The 13,197-nt window shown below is 39.6% G+C and overlaps 1 protein-coding gene across 6 annotated transcripts in view; it reads left to right on the top strand.

The window, feature by feature from the left end:
* The window catches only part of PRKAG2 (protein kinase AMP-activated non-catalytic subunit gamma 2), a 230,634-nt gene that overhangs the window by 201,704 nt on the left and 15,733 nt on the right, over positions 1 to 13,197 (top strand). For all 6 annotated transcript variants that reach the window (XM_065627202.1, XM_065627205.1, XM_065627204.1 and 3 more), the window contains one exon: positions 12,188 to 12,269. In XM_065627202.1, the coding sequence (XP_065483274.1) occupies positions 12,188 to 12,269 (82 nt within the window). The remainder of the gene's footprint in view (positions 1 to 12,187; positions 12,270 to 13,197) is intronic.

The following is a 13,197-nucleotide window of genomic DNA, read 5'->3' as shown; positions in this document are numbered from 1 at the left end:
ATGACAAATGTGAACCAGACCTTGAACCTGGATTACTGGTGAGGCGCTTTCTTCCTGCAAACTGCATTTTTTGGGCTTTACACCGTTATGTTTAATCCCAGTTGCAATTACTCTTAATTTATAAAGTCATAACATTATATTAAAGCAGTAGTCCTCTTCCTGCATTGGCACTGTCTTCCAACTTTGCAGATTTTGCAAAACTATTGAATTACAGGGCAATTAAGAAAGTATTAAATTACAGGCTAATTAAGAAAGTATTAAACAGGTTGATCTGAATGCTTATCCTGGGCTACGCTGCTAGTGGATCTTCTAAATACTTCTCTTCAGTGTTTTCCTTTGTAGTAATGTTCCACCTTCAGTATCTTCAAACCACATTCTAGTTCTTGAGCTTGAGAAGTGTGGCTGGTGCACATACATGTGTCTGGAATATAAAAATATAATAGCTTTTTTTTTTAAGAACAGCTAGATAAGGACATGGTGGAGAATGTACTTAATAAGGGTAGTCAAACAAAAACTTCTAAAATGTTCTTTGTGTTTTAATTTTTAATATATATATTACCTATTTTCCAGTACCTTTATGACTTCGACAGTTCTTATTTTGAATATGTAGTATGCAGCTTCAAAACATTGTGTCCATTAGTTTTCTCAAACCGAGAGGATTTTGCTGATATTTGTCTTTCCCGGATCTGTTCCACCCCTACCTAAATCAGTGTTTCTCCTAATTTAAAACCCAACCAAACAAAAAAGCCTGGTGCCTTTAAAAAGTTGTCCAAATACTTAAATTTAGGTTTTTAATAGTGCTAGAGCTAAATCAGAATATGTGAGAGCTCACTTTTTGCCCCTCTTAGTGAAAACTAGTAGCAATCAATGGAAGATGAAGAAAAAATGGAGCCGTGTTGTGTTCTAGTGGCATCCGTTGAAAAACCCTGCTGTTGGATTTTTATTTGACTACAGTATCCCATCTCCCTCTAGTGGCCAGCAAGCACAGCACATGACATGTTTCTACCCTAGAAAATTATTCATGAGACACTGTGGAAAGTATTCTAAAACTGTTGTTAGCTGTGGGAAAACTGAAGATGTTAGTTTGTATAATATGGCACAACTCATAGCACTGAAGCAACATCTATTAATAAAAGTAAATGTTTAGTCTCAATGTCTCTGAGGGATTGAGTGTGAAGATTTGTAAGGAATCTCTTAACCCTGAATAAGACAGCAGATGGTAAGGTGTCGTTACACTGGAAACAGAAAGGCAGCCTTAAATAGCTGCAACAGTAAGTAACAAAGAGCAGGAATGGGCTGATGGTCTCTTTGGTCCTGTTTGTTTGTGGGTCATAAGGCATGGGGGCCTCTCAGTTCTAGCAGCCACCAAACTGTCCAGAATACACCTGTGGAGCTGGTACCTGCATTGGGCAAGTATGGAAGCAGTGGTGTGTCTGCTGCACCTCTGTTAGGTACCGGATCATCTGGGAAGGGAGAAGCGTGCTGTGCTTCAGCCGGAGAACGTGTCACTTGGCACAGACCTAAACAACATCTATATAAAATAAATAAATGTTCTGAGCCAAGGTCTGTTACCTGCCTGAGGCCAACCGGCACAGTTCAGTTTGCCTTAGTAAAACTTAGCTTGTATTTTCCCCAAAACAGAGTATTTGCATCTGGTCTGCCTACCCGAAAAGGTACCTGGCCTGTACGGAACCTTGAGAAGTGGGAGATACTGTCTGGGACAGCTCTAGCTGGCACAGCTCTCTTGATTTAGACTGACAGCAGAGCGTTCTTTCACCCTTTTAGTTTACTAATACAGAAGTAACCTGTAAGTATTTGCACCTCAAAGATTTATAGAATCGTATTGAACTCTACTTCGGGGCTGTGGCTTTCCCCTCCCTGTGACCCATGAATGCTCCTTGTTTGTGACGAGCTCCAGCCTTTTGCTTTTCCCAGAGAAGATGCTATCTTCACTTGGTGCACATTAAATCAACTTTTTAAAATCTGATCTGACCAGGAAGGGAGTCAAGAGACAATTAGATGTTATGAGCTGTCCTGTGAAGTTTGGAAACTTGACTCTGTGGATGGTGGGGAAATAGGCAAGTTGCAACAGAGCGCAGCTCACAGTGGATAAACTGTCTTAATTTCTTGCACATCTCCCAAGATGCAAACAATAGGAGAACAAACACTTCACAGCCCTTCGAGGGGGTCAGGAGGGTTGTCCCCTGAAGGGCGACTCTGTAAATGAGCATTCACATATTGTTGTTCTTCTAATTATTCAATAAATGGATCTGGATTATCTTTATAACAGACTCCAGAAAACCACTGAGCTGAACGCAGATTTACTGGTTACCAGCTTGTGTCTTCAGCACAGTGTTTGAGTGATCTGCAAGTGTTAATGTGTTTAGTGATCTGGGGAAATAAGGTGACATCCAGATCTTGCTCCCAGTGTGTTTTAACTTGTATCAGGTATATACAGTGACACAGTAATCTGATCTTTTCCTTTGAAACTGATACTAATGCTTTGAAGGAAAACAGGGATTTTAGTAATTCCTTTATTAAATTCATATGTCACCAGAATACAGTGGTTTATTCACATTCTATCAGTCAGATTACTCTTCTCGAGTAGTACTAACGTCATCTACTAATGTGATTTCACTGTTTTTCTTTGGTACTGCATATGTTTGACTGTGATCTTTTCTTCCAAGACAATGCAGTTCCCCCCGCCTCCATCCTGAACTCTATTTGATTTTTTTTTTTAAAGGAATGGCCCTTACCTAACCTAGAACAGTCTCTGTAGCTTAGCTCTATAAGCTTACTTCAAACAAATTTATTACTTAATTTGTTTTGATTTTGCCCAGTCTACATAAAGATGAGAAGGATTAGCTTATTTTGTAGTGCAGAGCAATTAACCCTCCAAAAGGAATGTAGAAGGTCAGTGTAAGACAGAGGCTTCCCTGCTCCACATCAAGCACCAATCTGTAGTCCCAGGAAAGGGATGTTAGCAAATGTAGTGACTGTCTTGTGAAATTTGTATAAGCTCTGTCTAACCTTTGGCTAAATTATATTCTTACTTGTTAAAAGTAAATTTATGTTTTAGTACTAAAACATATGTAGCTTTTGCTCACCATGACCTTGAAGCTACTTTTAAAGTGTCTGTCCTGTACTTCTTCATAAACTAATAAAAATCATGTCTATGTGGAAACAGTCATCAAAATAAGCTTTCAGAATCCTAAAGAGACTTTTGTATCCTGAAGAAACCTTGCTCAGTTGCGTGACTTAAAGGCCAGATTATTTAACCTTTCCGTTTAATGAAATTATCTAAATTGGTAACGGACCAGATGTCACTGTCACTAATGCAGACTTTTGTCAGTAACTCACATGCTAGTAACAGCTCAAATACTTTTTTCCTACCACATAGCTAGAAGAATATTTGGAGCAATCTTCTGGAAACTTTTTTAGTGGTTTAACAAGCTGGAAGTAAATCTAACTTCTCCAGAGCATGCAATGGATTCCACATTAGAAGAGTGGAAGGAAGAGAATTTGTATTTCTCTTCCTTGTCCTGAATCTATTCAGTAAATGGATTTATGATTTTTGTTCCCTCCAGGTCATTCTTGACTGGGGTGTTGCCTCTCTCCAAGGTTACAAGATAGACCAGGCTTCCAGGAAGAACACTCTGGAATTTTTTGCTTCCAGAAACACGCAGCAGACTCTGGGTCTGCTGTCACAACAGAGTTCTCAGAGCTTTACAAAAGGATTGACTGTCTGTTCCTTAATTGGCTTTGAGGTTTTTCCTCTTCAAAGTCGTTACATTTAAACTAATATGCTGTCTGCATTTCTGAGGAGTGTGAACACCCCCACTTACTTACCCGTCCCACAGAACTGTAAGAAAATAATGTAATTTAGCTTCTAACTGGCATGTGGGCTGAGGCAGTCGAGCAGGCCACATAAAAGCTCGCTTCATTGAGATCAGGCTGGAGTCAGAAGCATAGTATGGGAAGACTCTTGTGTTCTTTTTTATGTTTTAGAGCTACTCCTGTTGCTTGTACACAACAAGCATAAGAGCTTAATTCCTGCAGCTCTCAAAACCAATAGGAAATGTTAATTTCTGGATCTTGGAGGAAGATAATGAGTTTGCACCAATTAAGCAGAAAAAGTTTGGTCTAGACAGGGTGTAGGTAAGGTATTTGTGCTTGGCTGAGTGAAAGTCATGCATCATTCTTCTTGTCTTCCCTACCCCACCACCACTTTTTCTGATAAGGTCTCAACCTATGAAAGAATTTCTGTACCCTTCCCAATGCAGCTGGTCCCAGTGGCTCTGCCTATGACACTCACCTAATGTCTTACTCTTAGCACATTGTGGCATGAAATCTAGCAGCGGAAATTCTGGCTTGAGGTGATTTTTTTTTTTTTAAATATTATTATTTTTCTCAGAAAAGAGAGCTGTGCTTTTTTTTAAATTTGACTAGAATGCTTAGGCTGAGCTCAAACAGCAGGTGGAAGTAAGTATCAGCAGAGTACCTTATTGAGATGGAATAAGAGTTGACTGTAATCCTGGACCAGCCGCTATCTAGAAGAACTCCTGGTTACATCAGCATGTGTGATGTTAGGGGGAGAAGGAGGGCCCTTAACTGGCAGCTACAATATGGGCATGCAGACATAGAGTATTGATTAAGGTCTCAGTTTGGTGTTTTCTGTTGGATTGGGACCTTTTCATGTAGATGTGGTGCGGGGACGATTTCTGCACGTGGACGTAGTACCTGCTCTCTGGGGAGAAATCTAGAATGTGTGCCTGCTTTCAGGATAAGACGCAACCTGTTATTTCTGGGGTTTGGCTTGGGTCTGAAGGGTATTACTCCATCATATTTTACTAAGCACTCTATGGCCATTAGTAGCACATCATCTGCCAGGAGTTCCCTTTCCATCTTCTGTGAAGGGAGAACTGTTTAATATAAGCTTTCCAAAACTCAACGTGAACTAGAGGAGCTGCTTGTGGATGTTTGTTGGTTGGGGTTTTTCAGATGTGAAAGCAAATGTAGCCTCTCAGGTCATAACAGGTTTGTCCAATTTTTCTCTGCTTTACTTGAGGGTGTGATAAGGTGAAGGAGGAAATTCTTCTCTTCAAGACCTGCTTGGCCCTTGCCCTAGGCAAAAGTCTTTATGGTTAAGTCCTTCAGTAGTCTTTTTTTTTAAAGGTGTAGACCTTCAAGGAGTAAATGCTTCTACCAAATTCATAAACCAAAGAAGAAAATAATTGGAAAATAAATTTGAATGCAGCAGTCATCATGCTGAGATGGTTGTAGTCCTGCATACTGGTTCAGTCCCTCCAGCCAAGCCAATTTATAGAAACACTGAACTATATATACGTACTACAAAAGAGGATTTTAACTTTTCAAAATAGCTCCTATAGTTCTCTGTAACTTAAAAAGATGTCTGGATTGGGCGTTACAGCCTTTATTTGAAGGAAAAAAAATGGAATTGCAAGTTAATGTTTAATATCCTTGCCAATGTTTTGTTGGCCACTTTTTGGGAAACAAGGACAAAGCAATTAGTGAACCCTTTAAAAAGAGAGCAATTCCTGTGAGATCTTTAACTGTTTCTTGATAGTAGGTGTCATCCCTAGATTACAAGTTAGGAGAAGTGTTTTTCAGTTTCCTCTTGACGTCTTGGAAAGCTGATGTGGAGACTCTGTGGAAAATTGGTCTACCTGCCTGAATTCCTTTGCTTCAGGTCTTGCATTCGGGAAGAATTACCTTCTCCTCTGTTGAAGGTGTTTAAACGTCATTGCCATCTGGGTGTGAATTGCTTCAAACCAAAAGTGCATGATGTATTAGGAGAATATTTAGCTTGTACTGCTTTTGCATTATCAAGGTTATGATCGCGTTGGAGTCCTTGATTCCAGATCTGTTCACAAATTTTTGGGCCACAGAAATAAATCCTTTGAAGATGATGCTGACAGTGTGAAGAAGGTTACCCAAAGAGCTTTCTGTGGCAAAGTTGTATTTTCAACTTAATATTGTGGTTTTGCTATGTTCCCAAATACTGTACCACAAGTCACTGTGAAGGTGAACACTGGGTGGTGAGCCTTCAGTGGACTATGTTGCATTACCTGGGATTTGAAGACTTGCAGTAGAAATTGGGAGTGAATAAGGGAGAAAAAACCCAGCGTGAGCACTTCCAGTCATGGTTAAAGAGTATTTTTCAAATAAGGAAGGCTTATAACTCACTGGGTGTGAGAGTGAGCTTGCACCCTATTTAACACTGTGTTAGTCTGACTCCAGTAGTTAGTTACCTTGTTTAGCCGCTTTGCTGGCTGTGTTGTCAAACAGGTATGCAAAACCAGCGACTAATGCCTTGTACAAGATCTGCCTTACAGCCTCTGATACAGAAGCAGCACTACCCGAAATCCTAGTGACGTGAGGAGGTAGCAGGGGAGACACTTCATAAACCTGTCTTACTGCGAGTGGATCATCAGGCTTTCCCTCTCATATACAATAGTTTGGACCCTTCACTATTTTATTTTTTTTCCTCTCTAAGAGAGATCTGCCAAGATTTGGGCAGCCAGAGAACTTGCCATGCTACTTAAAGAAATATAGTCCTGTTTATGTTGGGCTACAAACTGTTGCCCTGTTCCTCACATTTTCACATCAAAAGCGTTTGAGAGTCGTTCAGCTCATAAACACATTTAGACCAAGGCAGTAAAGTGTAGATTGCCAAGTTTTTGTGCAGTACAAAGGTCACAGCAGAGGTTTGGTGGTTTTCCTGTTACAACAAAGACTGGTTGTACTGCTCTTGGTCTCCTTACTGGGTAAGAACTATTGAAATTCAAGTGTTTAGCCTCTAAAAAGTCTCAAGGTGACTTTTTCTTGTGCCTTATTACTCTAATGGTGAGAACAAAGACTGTATTCTAGAGTGACTTTGTCATGTTTACATATCTTATGAAGATATATATGCTGTTATCCCTTGAAAATGGAAGACTTTTTCCCCTTTGTGAGGGACCTGTTGAGAAGGCTCCCTGTGCCTTGCTCTTCCGTACTTAGGGCATGGGAGTATATGGGTATATGAGTTTAACCTTCTACAGTACTTTTTGAGCTGTTCCTATCCAATTTACTAAGACTGAATGCCTTCCTTTTGCAAATTTCTTTCGACTGCATATCAAACTTTGTATTTTGTTACTCTAGGAAGGGTTATTGTTTCTCAGTGATTGCCTGAAAGATTTGGTTTTGATACTGTTGCCCACACGTGAATTTTCTGAGGTCTGTGTTCTCTCTAAGTTTTGTAGCCTTTAAGCATCATCCTGAGAAAAGACTAGGGGCTTGTGAACTTGTCCAGTGAAAATGACAATGAATGTTCTAGCTCTTGTTTGAGCATCCATCAGGACCTGGAGATGATAAAAGTGTCAAGGATCAAGTGTGTCTGATACTGCCTTTATGGGAGCTCTGTGCCAAAAAACAAAAGGAGGAGCTTCTTCCTTCTATTCTGATCTGATAGAATAGATATTTTGGGGGTTACATGAGGGGCTTTAGAGGCAAGTAAAGCTAGTGGCTCAGTGTTAGTTTATACAGGGAAAGGTAAGAGAGGTGCACATTTATTATCTTGCCCTTGGATGGCAGCCATACCATAGAAGTTCTGGCAGATCTTTTAACACTGTCCAGGCTACTAGTCCCTTGCATCATCTTCTTGTTTGGCACTGGCAGGTCTGTAGATGTTACATAACTATGTTTCTTCCTTCTGTTACCTTCCAGCTTTTCCAAGTTAACGTTGGCATTGGGACGATGGTGCTGAGCTGTGTGTCTTTCAGCACTTTCTGCTCAGCTCAGCACTGAGCCTTTGCACCAGGAGCTGTGATTGCAACAGCTGCCGTCACCCTCCTTACCTTCTGGGACAGTCCTGAAGACAAGTTTGAAATCCACTGGTCTCTTATTCATGTAATGAAAATTTTCATAACATAGTGTTAGGTAAAACAAGATGAAACAAGCTCGTCCTCAGTTTTCCTTTCAGATGTTTCTCTTTCACAGATGTTTACTTGAGAGGGCATTTCCACAAGACCTTGTGAGATTACTGCTCTGGCGTATCAGAATGAGGAGTGTCCCCTTTAGTATTTCCTGTCAGGAAAAAAATTTCTATAGCCTGGAAATCTTCTGTCTATTGTCACCATTTCTGGTGTTGCTACTTGGTAGTCAAGCTGTTTTGGAGCTCACTAACACCATAAGGTACAAGGTCTTCCAAATATTGGACTACCTGCAAAACAAGACTTCCTATGTGTGAGGAATCTTTCTTGATAACGACTGTTATATCGGAAGAGGCTACATTTTCATTGAGGCTTGGAAATATTTGGATGGTCTGCAGAAATGATGACCTCCAGAAGCCCTGTCTAACCTAAATTAGTCTGTTCTTTTATTCAGTGTATTCAGTCAGTGTAATGAGTTCCTGTAGTAAGAAAAGCTTGTTCCTGTTCTGCTCATTGCAGTGTAGTAGCAGCTGTTGGTGAGGTGATCTGTGATACATGTAGAATTTTATTCGCTATGTACCTTTGCTATAAAATGGCCCTTCTACTTAAAGAGCAGGATGTTGAAGAAGATAAGTAGTCACAAAAAGTAGGATTCCTCATCTAATCGTAAATATCTAGACATCTTAGAGTCAGTGAGGGTGGAAATGGCATCTGTGGGATACAGCTGAACCTCTAACGCTGGTGAGTCGTGCCACTAATGAGTGTTTCCCAGGGTCACCTATAAAGAGATGCGGTGAATATGCAAGGTCAATGTATATGTCAGAACAACCTCTAAGTTTGGGCACATAAATCCCATTTTGATAGTTCATTGTGTTTAAGACCACTACATGGTTAATAAGAATAAAAGGGCTTTGTTTAAAGACTGTACGTGGTGTTGAATGGCAATCTGTGGGCTCTGGCTGAAGAACAATGGTTTTGTGAGGGTCAGGCCAGTCCAGCATCCAAGATCAGAGAAAGATCAATGCTGGTGGGATCAAGAATTAAAAATGCTGTTGGAGGCCCGAAGATGGGACATGGTAGAAATCTTATAAGGCTACCAAGTATATATAATCTGAAAGGAAGGTCCCTGTGGATATTTTCTGCATGAACATCAGTAAACCATCTAAATGTGCTGGATGGAAGCCCAGCTCCACACCCTGGTGCTTTGGCTGCCCACCAAGCAGTACTTGGGAACTGGAACTGGTAAACCACAGAAGCTAAAGGAAAGTGTGAGGGGATGAATGTGTGCTTGTGCTTGCAAGCAGTTTTAGCAAATAAGAATGAAGTTTTTGTTTTCTTTGTAATTACCTTACGTAAATAAGAAACAAGTATTAACATTAAGAACTTATGGCATTGTTATTTTATTTAAAAAGTAACTGTGTGACACTTTCTACTATAAAAACTGAAGAAAACAACAGCAATGTCACTTAAGCTGTGGTCTAGGAGGACAGCCCGGAGGGATGAGTTTAAGTATTTCTTTACTAAATTTTAGTGAATTATTATGTCAAATGTTTAATATCCTAATACCCAAGCAGAACTCATTGTATTCTATGAAGGATTTAAGTCTGAGCTATCTCAGTGGCTGTATCTGTTCAACAGCTCTCAGTTTTTCCAAAATCTGTCTTTTAAAGCTAGACAGGATGCCATCCAACAGAAGATTCTTGAGATTCTTGGAGACAAATAACCTGCAAACAAATCAAACAGAATTGAGGCAAGAACTGATTCTTTGAGGAAACATTATATTCCTTCTGGATTGTCTACAAGTTCAGCTTCTTGCCTAGTCTATCTTTTGGAGTTGTCTTCCTTGAAGTATCATTTCTGAATCTAAAATAACATCTCAATTTTTACCACCTCGCCTATCTGAATGTTGTGCTGGGTGGTGTTCTTGGCTGCTATTCTCTCTGAGAAAGAAGTAGTAGCAAAAATTTGGAGGCTGACTGAAGTCTTGTAGTTGGCTCCCCACATCTTTTCTACTGTGGACATGCTGCTTTTCCAGGTTATCACTGACAGTTTGTAAATTTGCTTGTGGAGTTTTGTTGCATGGTTACTGTCTGGATGAAAGCTCTTTTCTCCCTCATTTTAATAATTAGCTGTTACCTTATTGCTCTGATACCTCTTGAATGTCTTAGTCTTGTGGAAGACTTGGGACATAGGTTCACAGTGACTCTTACCTCATGTGATAGCTGTTCTTACGGAACGATATCAAAGCTGAAGGTTCTCAGTTGGAGGCAGTTTGAGTGTTTTTCCTCTGATGAAGAATCATTAGAACTTACTTTGCCCAAAGGTAGAATTAGTCTGTGTGAACTTGCTTCTGTCTCATATCTCCTCCCCAAATAGCTCACTGCTGTTAGCTTTCACTGCATTAACTGCAAGTGTGATGCTGTGATGTCGGAACACTTCATGTGTCTGCCTGGAGGGTTTCTTTGTGGTTTCAGTCTTAGTTCAGAGTTAATATGCTCCTGGGGTGGATTTGGTAATGTTTGCTTTACCTGACTCCTACCTGTGTCAGTGAGGTGGATGACTACCTCTGGGACCTTTCTTATTTAGCCATTTTCTAGATAAATACAATGTGGTCTGTATCTTCTGGTCTTATTCGTAGTCTTGAGTACCTTTTTCCGAATGTGGCTTCTTCAGTTTTCATCCAGTTTAGGGTTGGTGGTTGTTATGCAGATCATTATTCCTGTTCGTTGATGATACAGCAGAAGCATCTGTGAAGTCAGGAGGCAGCTTTGAGAACTGTCGTCGCTGAGGTCAGGAGAGTAGATGAGTTTCTTGTGGTCAGAGAGAAGCAGTCGGGCTGCACAAAGGTCACAAGAAATACGCAATGCTTTCAGAAGTCTAATCTGAAAGATTGGAGTTCATGCACAGTAGGATAACACCGGGTATTTGAAACATTCACTGCAAATTACTGAAGTGTAGACAGAGGTGTTGTGTTCTGGTACGGAGTAGAAGTCTTGCTAACTTATAGAAATTTGAACTGCTGCACTATAACACCAAGTCCAGTCTAAATGGAGGTTCTGTCAAATATCATGGGACACTCACTATCATATGGATGGCCTTGCAAACTTTTCTAAGAAGGATGTAGCTAACAATGGCAGGCTTGCTTTTTTTTTTTCCTACCTACGTATTTTTTCTGTCCCTACTTTTTTGGCTGCTGATTCCACTGACTGTGAAGCCCTTTATTCCTGACTCTGTGGAGTGGAGCCGCTTGGCATGTGATTTAAAGTAGACACTTGAGATACCGCTGTGTAATCCATGGTGTAATTCAGATTGCGGACATCAAGCAATTGCAATTGTTTTATTTGGACCAAGGAGCAACTTCATGGATGCAGATAGACCATGTCCTAGTTTTGTGCCAGGACAAGAACCATCATTTCTGTATCTCGTTTGCCATGTAAAGACTGTTTAGGGCTGTGGGCACGACAGGGACAATAACGTGCTCAAACATATCATCAAGAGATCAGACTTTGAGGAGCAGCAGAACCTGACTCTGCTTCAGGCTTCAAAGAACTCGCGTTCACAAGGAAGTTTTTATTTTCTTTCGAGAACAACACTATAACCTTATAACCTCTGATTCAGGAATTGGGGAGGCTTAATTAATTAAATGAAAGGATTTGGTTATGTTTCTTGAGCAGCAAAACAGGCTAGGTAGTCCTTCTAACTTTCAGTCATGTTTAAAATAATCAAACAATCTCTTTTAATTTGTAGAAATTGTGAGTCTAAAAGCTGGAGAGGAAATGAAACTTCTATTGTTTCAGTCTTTTCTATGCAACTGTTGGTATAGTGAGCATTAAGTAGAATATAGCACAGTCTTCGAATGTTGAGCTGTATCTGTGAACTGAGCACTTGTGATAATTATCTTAACTACAGATTTATTAAAAATGTCATCATTTTGGAGGTTATAACTTTTTGTGGATGATATCAAACGGGAATAAATTTGGGGTTAGTGAGCCTACCTTTTCAGCTTACATGTTCATCAGAGGCTTTCACACAGGATATTCACCTAACAGAAAAACAGTTCTGATTTCGCTAAGCTTTTAATCATTTTAGAACTAGAAGGTTAAAAATTTTTAATTGGTGTGTGTAGTTTTTGTGCCATTTTGAACATCAACTACCAGTTTATACTGCATTTTTGTCCTAGTAACTGGGGAAACCTGTCTGTTGGTGTTTGGTATGCTCAATTAAGAGCAAAGATTAGTTGTTCATTCTTTTTGCAGGTAAAGAAAGCCTTTTTTGCCTTGGTGGCAAATGGTGTGAGAGCAGCTCCACTGTGGGAGAGCAAAAAACAGAGTTTTGTAGGTAAGTGGTTCTAACATTACTCATTACTTGAATTTCCAGGTTGCTTTACTGTTGCAGAAACTGGTCTAGAGGTGCACTGACAAAAAAGGTTTATTTTTTCCTCCTGATAAGGAGTGAGATGTTGCTGATCTTCATAACATCACTGTACTTTGAGAACCATGATGGTTCTTCTAGGTCCTGGGCTTCTGAAATTCGGTCTCCAATATGTGCATTTCACTGTGTATTTAAAAATAAAGGTAATGGTCACAAAAAGGAAATTTGAAAATAGGTACTATAAAAATAATTTAATGTTACAGTATCCTAATTTACATGCGATACAAGCGTGTCTTTCTCTGCGTGTTCTCAGTAAGGTGCACTGAGAAATCCTTAAACACCAGAACTAATGTTGAATGCTACAGAAATGACCCATACTGGGAAAAAAGCCTTAGGTCTGTGTATTGCTTTTAAAAAAAATTTTATGATTAATTGCTGCAACAAGAATGTTCTAAGACTAGATCTCTGCAGTTAGAAAACAGGGTGGTAGTGGCACTTATAAATATTATATGTACTTCTTGTGACCCGGAGTGAACAGTGAGGATTCTTGAAAATGAATGGTAGATGCTTTTTAAAGCATTTCTTAAAATATTTTAAATCAAAGCGGGGAGGAACAGTAGTTGTGCAGTATATCATAGGAATGCTCTTTTATATTTATTTTCATTTTCTATCTGTAAGCTCCAGTAATTTAAGGCTGATCTGTGGATTAATTTTTCCCTTCCCCATGTCTTAGTTTCTTCAGTTTAGATGTAAGAGTAGTAAACAGTGGAGCAATTACATCTTCTCACACTTAGAACTTGAAAGTTCAAAAAAGATTGATGTTTTCAGGTAACTAAACTAATAATATTATATTACATAGTTTGGTATTAGTGGTTGAAATGTATAAACTGTGGAT

Source organism: Caloenas nicobarica, chromosome 2 (genome assembly GCF_036013445.1).
Source record: "Caloenas nicobarica isolate bCalNic1 chromosome 2, bCalNic1.hap1, whole genome shotgun sequence".
In the NCBI taxonomy this organism is placed as follows: domain Eukaryota; kingdom Metazoa; phylum Chordata; class Aves; order Columbiformes; family Columbidae; genus Caloenas; species Caloenas nicobarica.
Note: the sequence above shows the minus strand (reverse complement) of the source record. Positions and strands in the feature narration are given on the sequence as shown.